Here is a 19,067-nt window from a genome sequence, read left to right as displayed (position 1 = left end):
ATCGCAAAGGACGATCCATTGGTTTGACTATATAAAAATACAAAAATCCGTGAAACAAGAAATGGAATTAAGGCATTAAGTCAATATTGGCTAATGTGAATTTTTGAAAAAATAAAACAGGACAGAAATTGATATCCTTATAAAGCAGGGGTCCCCAACCTCTGGGATCTAATGCCTGATGATCTGTGGTGGATCTGATGTAATAACAGTAGAAATCAAGTGCACAATAAATGTAATGGGCTTGAATCATCCTGAAACCACCCCCTACCCCCCTGGGGTCTGTGGAAAAACTATCTTCCACGAAATTGGTCCCTGGTTCAAAAAAAGGTTGGGAAACGCCATTATAAAGAAGGCATGCAAATTGATAAGAATGGCCAAAGGACGCAAGGCACCAATTATCAGAAGAGAAAATGTACAGAGGCAATAATCAAGTGGTTAATGCTTAACCTCCAGGTCACCAAAGGAATATGTATACAAGCAATGATATGCTTTTTCCTCCAACAAATCATCAACAAAACAAAATAAACACACACAAATACACATACACAAAATTGTTTTAAAAACAATAATAAATTTCGTTATAAGTTGGTGATATGGAGACATTCACATGTTGCTGTCAGGACTGCAAATCCATTTCAGCTTTTCTAGAAACTATAGACAATACCTATTATTAGAATTCTTCAATCGTTTACCACGTTACCCAATAATAATCCTAACTAACAAAATATTTCCAGCTTGAAGTTGTTTGTGGTTAATAGGAATATCGGAAACAATTTTTCAGAAAATCACTGTGCTTAATATGATGGATGAAGACTTTATAACAACACGGAAAAAATACCGTGAAACAATTTGGAAAAGGTAGGACCATATGACAAATGCCATGTGCTGTGTGTGCTCAGAGCTCAGTCGTGATCAGTTCTTTGCGACCCCATGGACTCTAGCCCACAAGACTCCTCTGCCCAGGGGATTTTCCAGGTAAGAATACTGGAGTGGGTTGCCATCTCCTCCTCCAGGGGATCTTCCCAGCCCGGGAATCGAACCCGCACCTCCTCCATTGCAGCGGATTCTTTACCACTGTGCTATTTGGGAAGCCCTATGCCCTATGCTTCCAGAATGTAAAACAAAATCCACTAAATAAAAGAAAAGCCAGACACAAGAAGAGATTTGTCCCCAACTTTTCTCAGTCCTTGGGGAGTCATATTTTTTAAATGCCACAGGTAACAAGTCACCTCTGAAGAGAAGTCTTTATTTAACTAACACTTTCCCAGTGTTTTCTGTGGGCCAGGCTCTGTTCTGAGGGCTTTGTAAATATTAGTTCAGGCTGTCTAATAGGTAATGGGAGACACATCGGTAATTTTAAATTCTTTAGTAGACACATGAAAATTTTAATTGTAATAATATAGTTTATTTAACATAATGCCTCCGAAGTATTATCATTTCAGTGTATAATCAATATGATTAATGAATGAAATCATTATTTCATCAATAAGTTAATAGTGAGAGAAATCGAAGAGGAACTAAAGAGCCTCTTGATGAAAGTGAAAGAGGAGACCAAAAAAGTTGGCTTAAAACTCAACATTCAGAAAACTAAGGTTATGGCATTGGGTCCCATCACTTCACTTCATGGCAAATAGATGGGGAAACGATGGAAACAGTGACAAACTTTATTTTTTGGGGCTCCAAAATCACTGCAGATAGTGACTGCAGCCATGAAATTAAAAGACGCTTGCTCCCTGGAAGAAAAGCTATGACCAACCTAGACAGCATATTAAAAAGCAGAGACATTACTTTGCCAACAAAGGTCCGTCTAGTCAAAGTTATGGTTTTTCCAGTAGTCACGTATGGATGTGAGAGTTGGACTATAAAGAAAGCTGAGCACAGAAGAATTGACGCTTTGAACTGTAGTGTTGGAGAAGACTCTTGAGAGTCCCTTGGACTGCAAGGAGATCCAACCAGTCCGTCCTAAAGGAGATCAGTCCTGAAAAATCATTGGAAGGACTGATGCTGAAACTCCCAATACTTTGGCTACCTGATACGAGGAACTGACTCATTTGAAAAGACCCTGATGTTGGGAAAGATTGAGGGCAGGAGGAGAAGGGGACGACAGAGGATGAGATGGTTGGATGGCATCACTGGCCTGATGGACATGAGTTTGAGTAAACTCCGGGAGATGGTGATGGACAGGGAGGCCTGGCATGCTGCAGTCACAAAGAATCAGACACGACTGAGTGACTGAACTGAACTGATCATGCATTCTTTTCTTTTTTTGTATAAAGTCTTTGAAATCCAGCGTTCATTTTGGGTAGCACATTTCAACTCCAAGCAGCCTCATTTCAAATGCTGGACCAGCCACATACGGTGTTCTTCTGTTTGCTTGTTTTTACATTTTTAATTAATTAATTAATTTATTTTTGGCTGTGCTAGGTCTTCCTTGCTGTGTGGGCTTTTCTCCAGTTCCAGCGAGTGGGGCTACTCCTTGTTGCAGTGCGCAGGCTTCTCATTGTGGTGGCTGCTCTTGATGCTGAGCGTGGACTCTAGGGCGCAGGCTTCAGTAGTTGTGGCGTGTGGGCTCCGTCGTTGCAGTTCCCAGGCTCTAGAGCACAGGCCTAGTTGCTCCGAGGCATAAGGTGGGGGGATCTTCCTGGACGGGGGACCAAATCCATGTCTCCTACATTGGCAGGCAGATTCTTTACCACTGAGCCACCAGGGAAGCCCTTGTCTGTTCCGGTTTGGTTTTATTGGGTACGTCTCATGGTTTGCAGGGTCTTAGTCCCCCAGCCAGAGACTGAAGCCGGGCCCATGGCAGTGAAAGCGAGAAGTCCTAACTGCTGGACTTCCAGGGAACTCCCCACATGTAGTGTTATGGACTGCATTGTCTCCACCCCCCCCATTCATACATTGAAATCCTAATTCCAAGTATCTAAGAGCGTGGCCTATTGGGAAACAGGGTCCTTACAGATGTAATTAGTTAAAATGAGGTCAGAGTGGAGCAATGTGGGCCCCTAATCCAATATGACTAATGTCCTTATGAAAAGGGGGAATTTGGGTACACACATGCCAGCAGGGAGAATGCCACGTGAAGATGAAGGCAGGGATTGGGGCAATGCTTCTATAAATGAGCCATAGATCACCAGAGATAGCCAGTAAACCACCAGAAGCTAGGTGAGAAGCAGAGAATAGATTCTTCCTCTCTGTCCTCAAAGGAATCAAGCCTGCTGACTACTTGATCTTGGCCTTCTAGCCTCCAGATATATGAGACAATAAATCTCGCTGCTGGAGCCACTCAGTTTGGGTACATTGTTGAGGTAGTCAAGCAAATTAATACAGGTGGACAGTGGTTGCTGTATTGGACAGTCCAGCGTTGTCTCATTTAATTCTCCAGACACGTTCTAAGGTTGGTACTACAATTATTCCCATTTATGGGTGAGAAAACTGAAGCCACCCCCCCCCCCAAGGTCTCACAGTCGGGAAGCAGCAAAGCCAGGATTGGAACCTAGACAGTTGGTGCAGGGCCAAGTGCTAAGCCTCTGTCTGCCGAGGATGGTTCCAGGTCACATGTTAAGTCCCTGTTTTTCCCATGCAGGACAGGTGTCCTGCCCTGAGCCTGAGCCATCGCTGAGCATGGAGGACTTCCATTCTACCCACCTGGGCACCAGGAAGCCAGATACTCTCTTATGTAATGTGCCCGTCTCCTCCCACTTTCTGAAACATGGCTCATTTCCTTTTTGCTCCTGACCCATGGGTTGAGGAGCCGGGCTATGATGATGGCTGTGTCACAGTACAGGACCCCGATTCCTCACCTCCCTGCCCACTCACAGCGGAGTCTCTCCCTCCCACCTCCCACCTGCTCCTAAAATTCCTGGCATCTCTCAGTGGCCACAGGAGTCCTGCTCACAGTCCTCATTCACATCTGTAACCTGCTAACTGAAGGGAAGCCCATGCGGTGAAGGGCACCTCCATTGTTGGGATGAGATCAGCTCTGCCAGGAGCCCCTGCTCACTCTTCCCCCCATCACGGCTAAACTGATCCCATTCTGTGGATGTCTAGGCTGGACAAATGCCACTGGATGTTCCTCCAGGAATGTAGAGCTTGGCTTGGGTCACCCTGCGTAGAGGGGTTGAGAGAGAAGGTCCACCTGACTCAGATGCCCAGGGCAGGGTGGCCTCACACCTGGGCCTGCCTGGGAAATGGAGATTAGGCTCTAGAGCAGCTGGGGGAGTGTCTCCTTGGCTCCCCCAACCAACTCAGGGTGACCCCAGGAAAGGCAGGACCTTACATGACCATACCCCCACTATCATCCATACCCTAGAAATGGAGATGGCCACAAGGGCCTGGGAGAGAGAGAGGTGGCCAAGGGGATTCTGACCAACTACCCCCAAAGACCTGGGACCAGGGAAAGAGGTGGATTAGGAGTCTGGGGCCATAACTGGATAACTATCTTTCTTCCCCTACAAAAGACAAAAGGGACCTGGCCTTCCCAAACCACAAATGACCAAATAGTGTGCATATGGAGCTGTCTCCTCTTGCTGCTACCTCCTACCACAGGGCCTTTGCACATGCCATTCCTTCTGACTTGAGCTCTCTTCCCTTCCCTCCTCCTCCCATACTGCCTATTTGTGCCTCCCCATCTCCTTCCCATCTCCTAAATGCTCCAGCAGACCCCTGCTCCTCTTTTGCAGACAATTGTTTTCATCAGACATGGCTTGGTTTGATATTTGACTCACCCCCTTAACTGTCAGCCCCATGAAGGTATGGGTCATATTTGCTGCTCATCTTTGGACCCATGTGCCCATTTCACACGTGCCGGATTGAACTTCACAGGCTGTTAAGAGCCAGAACCGGGGTTTCAACCCTTATTTGCACCCAAGTCCTGTATCCTTAACCAATATCTGTCCTGGCTGCCTGAAGATGGAGGGTTCTAGTAGAAGTCTGAGCAAGACCACGGCCCTGGAGGTCTTGGAATGTCCCCCAGAGGAAGTGGTATTTGAGTTGGGCCTCTAAGACAGGAATAGGAGGAACATGTTCTAGATGGAGGCGTTTGCATAAAGAAGCCTCCAGAGGCAAGAGGGAAGAGGGATACTCCAAGGGCAGGGGCTCAAAAGACTGAGGTCAGGCCACGCTGGGGACTATGCCTGTCAGCTATCAGAGTGGGCAGTGGCTGTTGAAAGTTTTCAAAGAAAACACGGATGTGATTCCTCCTGTGGCAGGAAGATAGCCCTCGGCCTGGTGTGAAGGGTGACCTGGCAAGGGCAGGTGTTCAGAGAAGCGATACTGGTCAGGACGCTATTGCACAGATCTGTGGTGGAGGTGGGCGGGGAGCGCGGAGGAGCAGACAGAGGGCGGGGGCAGGTCAGAGCCTTGACTCTGTACTGAAGCAGACCTCTGTCACAGCCTCGCTCGGGGAATTATCACAGATCTACTCTCTGTCTGAGCCATGGGAATTATACCCTACCTGCAAACTACAAATTCGTTACAGCTGATGGTTTTGAGCACTTCAAATACCCGAATAGCAAATACAGAAGCCCAGTGAATCCAGAAATTGTTACTACAATTTTATTTAAGCTTGTTCCAAAGACATCCCACTTGAAATTACTTTATTGATTATTTCTATACTTGTTTCCTGGGCTCCTCTGGTGTCTCAGAGAATACCTTTGGCAGGTATTGGACCTGCCAATATAGTAGTTGCAGGTTCAGGCCCTGAGTTGGGGCAATCCACTCCAGTATTCATGCCTGGGAAATCCCATGGACAGAGGAGCCTGATGGGCTACAGTTCATGGGGCTGCAAAAGACTTGGACACGACTTAGTGACTAAACAACAACCATATATTTGTTTCCATACCTTCCTTTGGTGTAGACCTTGGGTTACAACTGTATTCTTTGACTTCTTTGAATTTCAATAATTGTTTTTCACTGTTTTGTTGGAACTTTAAATCTCTGTAGATCCAAATGAAAAAGTAAAAAATGTTTTAGATATTTCTTGGTATCAAAGCTTTGAGTCATTGGCCAATTAACTTTGGATTGGGTAGCCGATATCTAGGGGTTTCTCCCAAGGTGATTAAAGCCCGAACTGATGGTTATCAGGCTGAATTTACTATTAATAGTTCAACTTCACTTGTTACCTCGATCAAACTTTGAAAGTGCACACTTTTTATGCATGGTTTATTTGTTTACAACTTAGAATGCCCCCTTCCTTCTTCTCAAATATCTTCCTATGCTTTCCTATTTTTATTAATCATTGGTCCAATTTCTCTCTAGCCTGCCTTATTGGTGGGGCTTTCTGGAGGCATGACTTCTGAGGAGATGAAGTCTGTCCCTGGTGGTCCTCTCTTCAGAAGGCCACCTTGTACACCCCATGATGTACATCACCGCTCAGCAGAACTTTCCACAAGGATGGACACTTCCTGTATCGACCGTGTCTAGCTCGGTAATGTCAAAGATAAAGTCAAATGCTAGTTAAAGAGGTAAAGATGGATTTTATTAAGGATTAGCTATTGAAATAGGGAAGAGAGCCTGGCGTAAACTGAACTCAACTTTGTTGAAACAAAATGCATTTTTTTTTTTTTAACAGCATTAGGTCTTGGTTGTGATTCAGGGACTTCAGTTGCAGCATGCAGGATCTAGTTCCCTTCCCAGGGATTGAACCCAGGCACCCTGTATTCGGAGTTAGAGTCTTAGCCACTGGACCACCGAGGGAGACCCTGAGAGGGTCGAGGCTGAGCGGGTGAACCAATTCTTAGATACTCTCACTCTAGGAAGGAGAGTGTGTGAGCCAAGAGTTCTTTCTGGATGGGGAAGGAATGTGTATTCAGATGGGCAGTGGCATAGCTGCTTGCTAGATAACTGTATTAACCATGTCTCCTATTTTCTATGTTCTGATGCTTTGACACCTGGGGCCTTGCTGACCCTGGAGGGACCACCCCTCCCAGGGATAGCCAGCTCCTAGGGAGAGAGTCAAAGACCTTGATGCTAGGAAAGATTGAGGGCAGGAGGAGAAGGGGGCGACAAAGGGTGAGACAGTTGGATGGCATCATCGACTTGATGGACATGAGTCTGAGCAAGCTCCGAGAGATAATGAAGGATAGGGAAGCCTGACGTGCTGCAGTCCATGGGGTCGCAAAGAGGTGGCCACGACTGACTGAATGAACAAGACAGAGTGTTGCCCACGAGTGTGCTTTGCAAATACGGAGCCCACACACCAACCTCCTCCTGGATAAGGCTCAGACTCAGGGCAACTGGTACCCAGAGCCAGGTACCAGACAAATGGGACAACCCCTCGGCCCCAGAGCCTGCAGAAATCACTCAAAATAGTCAATTTTAGGCCTGATGACTCCACCTCACTCATTCCTTCCCGGGGAAACCATAACAAAGACTTTTGCCCACAGGTCCTCCCCTTCCTGCCATCTCATGACCCGCCTACCCCCGCCACCCACACCCCCTGTTTCTCCAGGTGATCCCCTGTGGCATCCATGCCCTCTCCTCTTGGGAACTATGAGTAATGCATTATCTGTTCAATGGCAATTGTTTCCAGTTCTATGGGTCATATTATATTTCACATTTATTATTTATTTATTTTCGGCTGTGCTGGGTCTTCATTGCTGTGCGGGGGCTGTTCTCCAGTTGCAGCGAGCGGGAGGCCACTCCCTAGTTGCGGTGCGCAGGCTTTCCGTTGTGGTGGTTTCTCTTCCGGAGCAGGGGCTCTCGGGCGCTCACGCTTCAGTAGTTGCGGCTCCTGAACTCCAGAGCGCGGGCTCCGTAGTTGCGGTGCACGGGTTCAGCTGCTCTGCGGCGTGTGAGAGCTTCCCGGATCAGGGATCAAACCTGTGTCTTCCGCTTTGGCAGGCGGATTCTTTGCCACTGAGCCATCAGGGAAGCCCCGCCTTTTTTTTTTTTTTTTTAAAACACAATATATTTCAGAACGGGAACTCACGACTCAGTATCGGTTGGCAGAAAAGCGGCGGGGAGTTTAGAGCTTGAGTCGCAGGGGCTGGAGAGTGTCTGTTGCTTTGCTGGCCGCCACCGTCCCAGCAGTTCCGAAGATGCAGACCCACTGTGACAGATGGGCTGAGACCAGCTCTGTAGGATCCCCGTCCCTGGGGAGCTTGCAGGGGATCTGGCCAGGGAAGGCTGTGAGCTCACTGCGGACCCAGAGGCCACAGAGGAGGGTGTGGGAACCGCGCAGCTTGTCTAGAATTTCTGTATCTTCTCCAGGGAGGTTTGGTCGGGGAGCAGCACCTCCACGGTGTAGCTGATGTGCTTGGAGTGGATCAGGCTGTAGGTGTTGTCAAACCTCAGGACGTCTGCGTTGACGGAACAGACATTCAGAGAGGACGCCTACCTGGGACCTCCCCCTCCTGTGCAGGTACTAGACCTGGGTGCCATTGCCACACCTGAGAGCCTGGAACCAGGGCCCCCTACCTGATGGGATCTGATGCACGGCAATGCACCTGCCCCCCACCCCCAGGTCCAGGAGGATCCATTCCCTGCCAACACTCACAGACGCCGGCCTCCGTGCATGTGAGGCTCCCGTCTTCGGGCACCATGTGGGCGTTGTAGCGCTGACTGGCCAGCACCTCCGTCATCTCCACGGCCCGCTGTCGCTCCCCCATCTTGGTCTTCAGGAAAACCCCGAAGCCAATGTCCCCTCCGTCTGACGCAAACTGCCACCTGCAGGGGACAGGGCCCCACTGACTGCCACCTGCCTGGGCTCCGAGCCCCTCCCGACCACGCCCAGGTGTGTGTGTGGGGCACTGTGCCTACCTGAGCACACAGCCCGGGGACAGGATCTCGTTGTCCACCTGCAGGGAGGAGCCTCGGCCCACGGTCGCCTGGTGGTCGTACTGCACCCTCACGTGGTTGCGCAGGTAGTAATGCTTGGGCACATCGCCCCCGTAGTTGATCTGTGGGCGAGGGTGGTGAGTGGGCACCGCACCACGGCCATCTCCCCTCCCTCCCCATCCTCTGGGCACCAGACCTTGGTCAGGCACTTGGGGTTGCCATCGGGGTCGGTCATGGTCCCCCCGAACTCCACGGGCAGCTGGTCAGGGCTGATGAATTTCAGCAGCTCCTGCTTCCAGTTGCCTGTGGGGACAAAAGTGGGGCTCTGTTGGGGGTCGGGAAGGCTCGAGCCAGGGCAGCGGGGCCAAGCCCAGGGCCATCCTGTGCCTCTGACAGCCTCCCCCTACTTCCCACATCCTCTCAGTGCCTCCAGGACAGAAGCCAAGAAGATCTAGGTCCAGAGTGTCTGTGTGACCAGTTCCTGCCTCTTCAGCCCTGGTACCCTCCCCTGTCCGTCCAGGTGTTGGCCCATGAGGCATCTTTTTTTTTTTTGGTCACACCACCTAGTTTGTGGGATCTCAGTTCCCTGACCAGGGATCAAACCCGAGACCTCTGCAAAAAAAGCGCTGAGCCTAACCACTGGAGCACCATTGTTGCAGGGACTCAGATCAGTGTCTCCTGGAACGTGAGGCTGAGAACAGGCTGGCTCTACCCTGGGCTTCCCTTTCCCTCGGAGACTGAACTCAGTCTTCCAGTCAGTCCCTGTCCTCAGCTCCTGCAGCTCCAGCACTCTCAGAACTGGGGGGCAAAGTGCATCAGCCCCCTTCCCCCAACACTGCTCTGAGAAGCCAAGGTTGGTCCACAAAGGGATGAGAGCATTATGGGAACAAAGTAGGAGGAAGCAGAGGTGAACACCCAGCATGCCCTGGGGTCAGTATGGACACAGAAACGAAAGGGACTTCCCTGTGCATTCTCCTTTAGGGGAGAAGAACTCTGCATTTCTAGGATATTATTTTATGGAAAAAAAATTAGGGGTGCGGACAAAGATTCATCTATAAGCATCTTCACTCCTCACTATCCCCTAATGGTAAAAAATAATAATAATAATAAATTACAAACAACCCAAATTTTGGACTTGACCAAAATAGAATAAAGTTTATCACATGGTATGTGAAAAAGGTAGGTTGTAAAAGAGTATAACATGGTGTGAACCCATTTTTAAAAATGAAAAGACAGTACGTGTTAATAACAGTTCCTTGAGTGACAGGATTTACTCTCTCTCCTTCACATATTTCTGTATTTTTCTAAATTTCCAAATTTTATCAGCTATGTAATTTGGAAAACCTGTGTCTTATTCTCCCCATTTTATGGGGGGAAACTGAGGAATCTGAGACTCAGAGCAGGTGACTCAGCCCTTTGCAGCTCACAGGCGGCGCTAGTTGTAAAGAATCCGCCTGCCAATGCAAGAGATGGGGGTTCAATCCCTGGGTCGGGAAGATCCCTTAGAGAAGGGCATGGCACCCCACTCCTGTATTCTTGCCTGGAGAATCCCATGGACAGAGGAGCCTGACAGGTTACAGTGCAGGGGGTCGAAGAGTCGGACACGACTGACCGCTGAGCACACATGTAATTTGGAAAACCTGCGTCTTATTCTCCCCATTTTACAGGGGAAGCCTGAGGAACCTGAGACCCAGGCAGAGCTAGTGACTCAGCCCACTAGCAGCTCATAACAGGCAAAGTCACCCCTCAAATTCACATCTCTCCATCCGGAATTGGGGGTCCTCACATATGCTGCCTCTAGGGGTCTCTCAGAGCCCTCCTGGCCCCTCAGCCCTCCGGCAGGTGGACACATTGGCCTCAACAGTTGCTGCCTAAGGGAGTGGGTCCCCCAGAGCAGCTGTGCCCCCGAGCCTGGTGCCCTTGCATTCGGGAACCCTCAGGTCTGCGGAGGGGCCGCCCTCAGCTCAGGCTCTGGGCTGCAGAGGCGCGGAGAGCTGCCCACTCACCTCCAAGGATCACCACCTTCCTGCGCGTCTCCTCAGTGATGTACGGCTTGATCAGGTTGAAGGCCACCGGGAAGAGCTTGGGGGCTGAGACAGGGACGGTTTCAGGGTTTCCCGGGGTCTCCTTTCCCTGCCTTGTTACCTCCATGTCCCCTGCACTGCCCCCACCCCCGCTTATATATATGCGGAACTGGTTCACTCACCTTTCACAACAATTAAATTCTTCAAAATCTCAGGGTAGTTTGCCTCAAGTGCCGAGAAGAACTGTAGGGTCAGACTCAGGTCAGTGCACAAGCTGCAGGAGCCTAAATGCCGCCCCCCTTAAGGCCCCTGAGGCCTCGCCAGACACCCCAAAAGCCACCCAGACGAGAGGAACTCCCACTGTCCAGTTCATTGGGTCCCTGTCACAGGCCCCCCCAAAGGCAGTAGTGCAAATTCTAGACAGATTTCCAGGGGATGAACCCACCTGCAGACCAAAAAAAATCCCCCTCAGTCAGGTCTCTGGAAGGTTCCCCTCCATGTGGCTTCAGGAACAAAATGCTTCCAGCATAAAATTCAAAGTTGCGAGGCATGGCTTTTTTTTTTTCTCTTATTTGGAATATAATTTACATACCATAAATTTCACCCTTTCAAAGTGTACAATTCAGTGGCTTCAGTGTATTCACGAGGTTGTGCAACCATCACCACTGTCGAGTTCCAGAATAGTCTCACCATGCCGAAAGAAACCCCATACCCATTAGCAGTCACCCCATTCCCCACTCCCTGCAGCCCTGGTTAACTACCAGTGTGCTTTCTGTCTCATGGGTTTACTTAATCTGGGTATTTCATATCAAGGGAATATGTGTGGCCTTTTGTGTCTGGTGTTCTCAATTTAGTATGTTTTCATGGTGGTTCTTTCTTTTTGACCTCGATGCACAGCTTATGGGATCTTAGTTTCCCGACCAGGGATTAAACCTGTGCTCCTTGCACTGGAAGCATGGAATCTTAACCACTGGACTGCTGGGGAAGTCCCTCCTGGTGGTTCTTGAAATGTTAAAATTTTTAGGTTCTCTGTTATCCTGAATTGAGCAGAAAGAAAAGGCAGGCTGGCTGCCCCTGGGGGAAGGCAGATCTTATCAGGGTCTCCCTTCCTTCCTCAGGGCCCCTCCCAGTTAAGAGAGGGGTGAGCGGGGAGGGAGTATGAGAGGGGAAGGACCCACGAGGACCCTGACCAGCCTGGGGACAGGCCCTGTGGTTGTGACCTCCTGGACGTGAGGTGGTGATATTGGGGTGATGACTGTGACTTGGCACAGCCCTAAGAGACTTCGGGTTTGAAAGGATCCCTGCAGGGTCTTCCCTGGTGGTCCAGTGGGCAAGAATCCACCTTCCGCGGGAGGGAGCATGGGTTGGATCCCGAGTCAGGGGACTAAGATCCCACGTGCTGCAGAGCAACCAAGCCCACGAGCCTCAACTAGAGAGAAGTCTGGGTGCCACAAAGAAGATCTGACAGCCAAAATAAATAAATACGTAAATATTAAAAAAAAAAAAAGAGCCACGAAACTACGGATGGAGTTAGAGAACCTCCCCACACACAGCCCACGCCAGCAAGCGAGGGGCAGAGACCCAGGCGAGGGGACACCTGGCCCCCTGGGGGGTTCCCTCACCTCCTGGACAAGCTCCACTCCTGGCTTCCACAGATGCCTCAGGCTCAGCCCCTCGAAATCAAAAACAGTCGAGATTTTCTCCACTTTCTTCCCCAACTGCAAGGGAATGCTGAGAGGTGAGACCCCCGGGAGGGTCCGTGTCCCCCACAGCCCAAAGGAGGTGGGGCTGGGCCCGGCATATCCTGGTTCCACCTGGCGTGGAGGTTTCATGCCAGGAAGCCAGGTGCAGGGAGACAGGACCGTCCCAAGGGGTGCCCTCCCCTCGTCTGCCCCTGAGAAGGCAGGTCGCCTGAACTGTGTCCACTTGGAGCAGCTGGGAGGAGCCAAGGAGCTCGGGGAGGCAGGTTGTGGGTACCCAGTGCTGGGGGCTGCCTTGGAGGGGGCTGGATATCGGTGTCCCACGGGGCTTGGAGGGGCCCTGGGACCCCCACCTCCTGGCTCTGCTGCTCACAGTCTCGCAGGAGCAGCTCCAGGCTCCAGAAGTTGAATCTGAGCATCTCTTGTTTGGAGACGGAGAGGAGGAGGCCCTTGAGATCCAGGCCCCTGATGATGTGGTACCATACGGGGCTGCCCTCCCTGTCGTGGCCGCAGAAGCCACTGGGTTCGTACAGTCTGACCACCTGGATGCATGAGAGAGCGGGGCTGGGTGGTGGGGGGTGGGTTTGACGGAGAGCCAGGGTCTGGGATGGGCAGGGCGCCGGGGGCTCACCTCTGAGGGCTGCCACGTGAGGATGTTGTCCAGATCCTGTTGCTTCCGGAACTTCACGTGCTGGAGACAAGGGGTGGGGGGCACAGCTGAAGACCCCTCCTGAGCCAAAGGGTCTGCAGGGACCCAGGGACACCAAGCCAGGCCCCTCTGCCTGCAACCACTGAGGGCCTGCCAGGGCATCCCGGGCTCCATGGACCCAGAACTGAGAGTGGGGACGCGAGGGGGACAGAGGAGACGGGGTCTGACACGGATGAGGAGGGAAAGACTCAGAAAGGACCACGTGAAGGCCACATCCGTAGCTGCCTCTCCCTGGGTCCTCCCTCCTGGTCCCCAGGCTCTAGCCCCCACACAGCTTCCCAGGGAGCCCCACAAGCGGGGGTCAGACTAACCCTAACCCCAGTTTCCAGTCACCCTTAGTCAAAAACCTAGACTCCCTAGGTGGCCAGCCAGGTCCCCGGGGATGGGCCTGGGCCACCCACACAGCTGCATCTCTCCCCTTTCTCTCTAGGGCATGACCTCCTGTGCGCCTGGGTTACTCCAGCTCACCCGCACTTCCGGGCCTTTGCACGGCTCTGCCTTCTGTCCCCAGTCGTCACCCGGCTGCCTCCTTTTGGGCATTCGTGCCGGAGCCAGCACATCGCCCTTCGGGAAGGAAGGCCTTCCTGCCCTCCCTCACTTCCTTCTGCCTTACTGTCTTGGCTGCATTTCCACTCTCAGGAATTGCCTTGTCTATTTATTTATCTGGTTTCTTTTCACTCTTTCCACCACTGCACTCTCTGCGGTGCGAGAACCAGCGAGGCTCAGCTTTGAGGTGCAATAAATGGTGATTGCAAGGAAGGATGGAGAAGGCAACGGCACCCCACTCCAGTACTCTTGCCTGGAAAATCCCATGAACGGAGGAGCCTGGCGGGCTGCAGTCCATGGGGTCACTGAGTCGGACACGACTGAGCGACTCCACTTTCACTTTTCACTTTCATGCCCTGGAGAAGGAAATGGCAACCCACTCCAGTACTCTTGCCTGGAGAAACCCAAGGACGGGGGAGCCTGGTGGGCTGCCGTCTATGGGGTCACACAGAGTTGGACACGACTGACACGACTTAGCAGCAGCAGCAGCAGCAAGGAAGGAAGGAAGGAAGGAAGGAAAGAGGAAAAGAAAGAAGAAAGAAGGATGGAAAAAAGAAAAGACAGGGAATTCCCTGGCTGTCCAGTGGTTAGGACTCCAGGCTTTCATGGCCGAAGGCCCGGGTTCAATCCCTGGCCCAGCAGCTAAGATGCCACAAAGGACAGGAAACAGGGCCGGGGGAGGTGTTGCCCTCACCTTCCGCAGCATGTCCTCTGATTTCTTCAGGTCAAAGCTCCGAGCTGCAAGGAGGAGACAGGGCAGTGGTTGTGGACTCCTGGGGGCAGTGAGTCCCAGCTTGGGCCCCTCGGTGGGTTACTGGCCTCTGGGCTACTGTCCACTCGGAGGTGCTGGGAGGAGTTGAGGAGCTCAGGGAGGCAGGTTCTGGGTGCCCAGGGCTGGAGGCTGCCTTCGAAGGGTTGGGCTGTGGCTACCTGGGGGGCTGGGAGGGCCCCCCGGCCCCCTCACCTCCTGCCTCCCTGATTCCCTGGGCTGATGGCAGTGGGTGGGCCCCTGGACGGGCCTTGGTGGTGGCAGGTAGAGAAAGAAGGCACTATCCAAGAGAAAGCTAGGAAGAGAAGGTGTACAGAGAAACAGCACATGGAGTCCCTGCCACGCCCATGGCCACTGCCAGAACCTTGGGGACCCCGTTGTGCCCAGAGTTCTTTTCCTAATGCTCCAAAAATGTGAAGAGATCAGACCCTCCGTATCTGGTGGAATCACAGAGCCAGAAATTATTTAAATCAAGAGACACTTCCACTCTCAAACATCATTGAGGATGCCAATGAATTTTTGTTCATTTAGGTTATATCTGTTAATAACGTATTTGATTAGAGATTAAAATTGTACACAGAAACTGTGTACACAGATAATACATATTTGCGGTTGCTTCCAGTGCCTGTGATTCGCAGCAACTTGTGACAAGACAAGAGAGACCTCGTATGCCCTTGGCCTTCATCCCACGTTACTGTCCATCCTCACCTCGGAGCCAGCGGAGGAGGAAGTAGTCGTCGGTGCTGGGCAGGATGGCCAGGACATCCCGCACGTTCTCCCGGAACTGAGGGCAGAGCGGGGAGAGAGCCGGGTGGGCAGGGCTCCGCAGTGCCCCACGGCCGCAGGGGATGGACCGGTGCCTGCAGGCCTGTGGAGCCCGCCTGCCCTCAGAAAACAGGGTGTCTGAGTAGAGGGGGCCCACCTGTGCTACGGGAGCAGAGGCCTGGGTCAAGTCACAACAGTTCCCTTCCTCCCTTTCGGAAGTGGGACAATAATGATGAACCAGTTGCCCAAAGAGGATGAAATGTAGATTTTTTTTTTCTTTTCGTTTTTTATTTTGGCTGCACCATGTGGCTCATGGGATCGTAGTTCCCAACCAGGGATTGAACCCAGGCCCTCAGTAGTGAGATTGCAGAGTCCTAACCTCTGGCCCTGCCAGGGAATTCCCCAAAATGTGGAATAAATGAGATTTATAGGCCTGACTCTTCCCTTGCACCCATGGGGGCAGGGTGGGTCCTCTTAAGGGCCCAGCTCTCCACCCTCAGGGAGCCCCCAGGTCAATTCAAGTGGGAGGGTAAGCAACATGAAGTCTAGACTCAGAGAAGTTGAGCAATTTGCCCAGTGTCACACAGCAAGAGGCAAATCATGTATCTGATCCAGAGCCCATCATCCAGGTCTGAATGAGTGGTGACTCCACCCAGCCTGAGAAGACCCTCTGCAGACAGGCCCCAGGAGGTGCTGGGGCAGTTTAGCTGGGCCCCAGCCCTCTCCAGGGGCTGAGGGCTGAGGGTGCCACTTCTGTGTGAATGTCACTGACTATGAGACACAACCAGCTTTCAGGACTCATGGATCTGGACCAGGACTCAGCAGTCCCAGTGCTGTCTGGCCTGAGTCATTCTCCTCTTCCTGCATTTCAGTCTCCTTCGACTCCAAATAGGAGGGTCAAAGAACTAGCTCTGGGCTCCCCAGCCCCAGATGAGCTGATAACCTCTGTCCTCGGAAACACAGAAAGGGATTTCCCTGGTGGTCCAGTGGATAAGACTCCGAGCTCCCAACGCAGGGGACCTGGGTTTGATCCCTGGTCAGAGAATGAGATCACACATGCTGCAACGAAGACCAAGCATGCCACAACTAAGAACCGACGCAGGGAAATAAAGATTTTTTTTAACACATATTTAAAGAAAGAAGCACAAGGGAGTGTTTGGCCCTGAGCTAACCACTTGATTCATCCTGAGGTGATACTGCTAGTACACCCATTCCCCAAGGGGTGGAATCTGAGGTTCCCATGACCTGCTCTGCCAAGATCTAGACCTAATTCTGTTTGGTTTGTTTGTTTTGGCCGAGCCACGGGGCTTGTGGGATCCTAGTTCCTGGACCAGGGATCTAACCCCGGGCCCTCGGCAGTAAAAGCACAGGGTCCCAGCCACAGGACTGCCAGAGAGGTCCCTGGACCTAATTCTTGACCCCAGTCATCTTGTAAGAGGACTTACACTCCCAGCCTAGCTGGAATCTGCCCTCTTTCAGATGTAAAGTTCTTGGAAGGCAGGATTCAGGGCCTCCATGGGTGGTCCCCATCACTCCCTCCACGCCACTGAGGTGAGCGGCTGTGCCTGGAGCCCTCGCTTGCCATGTTCAACCACGAGGGAAAGACCCCAACGAGCTAAAAGGAGAATGCATGCCGGTTCCTGCATCCCCCAGGTCATAGCTAAGGCTGCGACCTGCCACCCCAGCAGCTGTCACCTGGGGGGCCCAATAGAGTGGCTGCTAATGTTTGAAACGTGGCCAGTCTAAATTGAGATCTGCCGTGAGTACGAGACACACGCAGGATTCTGAAGACTTAGTACCAAAAAAGTCTCAGCGATCCTTTTTATATTGATTGCATGTTGCAACGGTGACAACTTGGCTCTATTGGGTTAAACATATTATAGGGAACTCCCCGGCAGTCCAGTGGTTGGGACACGGCTTTCACTGCCGAGGCCCAGGCCCAATTCCTGGTCCGGCAACTAAGATCCTGCAATCCGGCCAAAAGTAAATAAACAGAACATATTATCAAAATTGATTTCACTTCTTTCTTTTCCCTTTTTTAAAGTGGCTGTTTAGAAATTTTGAAATGACATAGGTGGCCTGCATTAGTGGTTCACATGATGTTTCTATTGGACAGAACAAGTGTAGGCACTGGCCTCCAAACCCTCAGAGTTGGGAAGAGACCTGAGGCTACAGAACTCAGAGGGACCTCAGGGGCCTTGGGGGCCACCTCTCCTGGGGCAGAAGGAGAAACCGAGGCCCGTATAGGACTCTCCCCTCCCCCACCCCCTGCCACACTCACCTGGGCCAGTGCCCTCTCCTGCGAGGGGCTCAGGTCACCCACTTGCCCACTCATGCTGCCCACAGCGGTGTGGTGTCCGGCTCACTGGTCCTGGGTGCAGGCTCACCCGTCTTCTGCCGAGCTGGTAGCCCTGGCCATGCCCCCTGCCCAGAAGCCCCACCCCTTGCTGCCAGGCCTGTCCTCTCTTCCTGGCTGAGGTCATGCCTTGCCGGGCGCCTAGGGAGCTGACCCTTGACCTGACCGGCTTGGATTCACATCCTCACCTGTGAGGCAAGGACAGCGAAGCTTGCCCCACAGCATGTTGAAAGGAGACACCGCCTGTCGTTAGACACACAGGGGCTGCTCTCTACCCTGCCTCCCGGCCCCCACCCCCGGCTCCTGTGTTCCCAGCAGGAGCCTCCTTGAGCCAGGAAGGCCACCACTCACCCCCGACAGAGGCCTGGAACCTCACTGTGTGTCCCGGGCTCCAGTGGCCGCCCCATGTGTCCGGAGCAACTGCCTACGATTCATCACAGCCTTGAGGGCACGAGGCTTCAGGGGTGAGGAGAGGACTTCCCAGGCCCAGATCCAGCAGGCGGATGTGTCACCTGGAGCTGGGTCACACCTGGTCTCAGGTGAGGGGTGACAGGGGACTCCTGGCTAGTCAGCTACCCCAGCTCCGGACAAGAAGAAAGCCAGAGCCCAAAACCAGGACATGGCGGGGCTCATGTGTGCACGGGACCTACAGACAGTAGGTACTTGTCTGAGACAAGCACTCCCACGGTGTACACAGTCGGTGCTCAATAAGAGCTTGTCAAAGAAGTGATGGCAAGGGAAGCTGGAAGGGGCCACCGCTCCCTTTTCGGTTCTTATATGGGTCTCTGGCGCCTGTGGGTGCTGAGGGACACCCCCTCTTCAGCCTCCCTGCCTCACCTTGCCCCCTGACTGGGCCCCGGCCCAGGGTCATGTGAGTTTGCTAATGAAACCACCCCTGCACTTGTGTGCCTTGGCCAGTGTGTGATGTGACCCTCCCCAGGGCTAAGGGACCAGGTCAGTTAGGACAGGTGTGAAGTAGGCCCTCAAGGGTGAAATGGCTCCCTCTCTTCCCGCGGCCTAGTTTCACTCCCTCTTTTTCACCTTCTCTCTCCCTCCCTCCTTTCTTCTTTCTTCTCTGCCTTCCCATTTTCCTGTTTCTCGACCATGCAGCCTGTAGGATCTTAGTTCCCCAGCCAGAAATTGCACCCACACCCCTGCCATGGAAGCGTGGAATCCTAACCACTGGACCCTTTCCTCTGTCTTTCATTTATTAAGTGCTGACTGTGTGGCAGGCTCTGGCCTGGCCACTGGAGGCTGACTGTGTCCATAAGACCCAGGCCCTGGCCTGGAGGGGCCTCGCAGACAAGCAGCTCCACGGCTCTGGCCCTGGGCTAGCAGAGCTGAGATGTGCAGCCTGGAGGCCCTGAACCAGCCCAGGGGCTGGGTTGTCAGGGAAGGGTTCCCAGAGAGAGAAGGCAGAGCG

At 52.3% G+C, this 19,067-nt stretch overlaps 1 protein-coding gene across 4 annotated transcripts; it reads right to left on the bottom strand.

Moving 5' to 3' along the window:
• Positions 1-7,559: 7,559 nt before the first annotated feature.
• Positions 7,560-17,669, bottom strand: LOC145526567 (SEC14-like protein 6). Of its 4 annotated transcripts, XM_081542545.1 has the most exons (12): positions 17,570-17,669; positions 15,232-15,307; positions 14,449-14,492; positions 13,131-13,190; positions 12,853-13,041; positions 12,422-12,517; positions 10,982-11,042; positions 10,782-10,865; positions 8,972-9,078; positions 8,758-8,897; positions 8,495-8,664; positions 7,560-8,297 (listed from the first exon to the last, which is right to left on the bottom strand). In XM_081542545.1, exons 1-12 carry the CDS (start codon positions 17,621-17,623, stop codon positions 8,185-8,187), a joined length of 1,194 nt encoding a protein of 397 aa, XP_081398671.1. In that variant the 5' UTR covers positions 17,624-17,669; the 3' UTR covers positions 7,560-8,184. The 4 variants fall into 4 exon arrangements, with proteins under 4 accessions (XP_081398671.1, XP_081398674.1, XP_081398673.1 ...); XM_081542548.1 differs by lacking the exons at positions 12,853-13,041; positions 13,131-13,190 and having other exon boundaries at positions 17,570-17,623; XM_081542547.1 differs by lacking the exons at positions 13,131-13,190; positions 15,232-15,307; positions 17,570-17,669 and having other exon boundaries at positions 14,449-14,460.
• Positions 17,670-19,067: the final 1,398 nt, after the last annotated feature.

The sequence above is a fragment of the Giraffa tippelskirchi genome, chromosome 11 (genome assembly GCF_054371585.1).
Source record: "Giraffa tippelskirchi isolate mGirTip1 chromosome 11, T2T-mGirTip1v1.2.pri, whole genome shotgun sequence".
NCBI classification, from domain to species: domain Eukaryota; kingdom Metazoa; phylum Chordata; class Mammalia; order Artiodactyla; family Giraffidae; genus Giraffa; species Giraffa tippelskirchi.
Note: the sequence above shows the minus strand (reverse complement) of the source record. Positions and strands in the feature narration are given on the sequence as shown.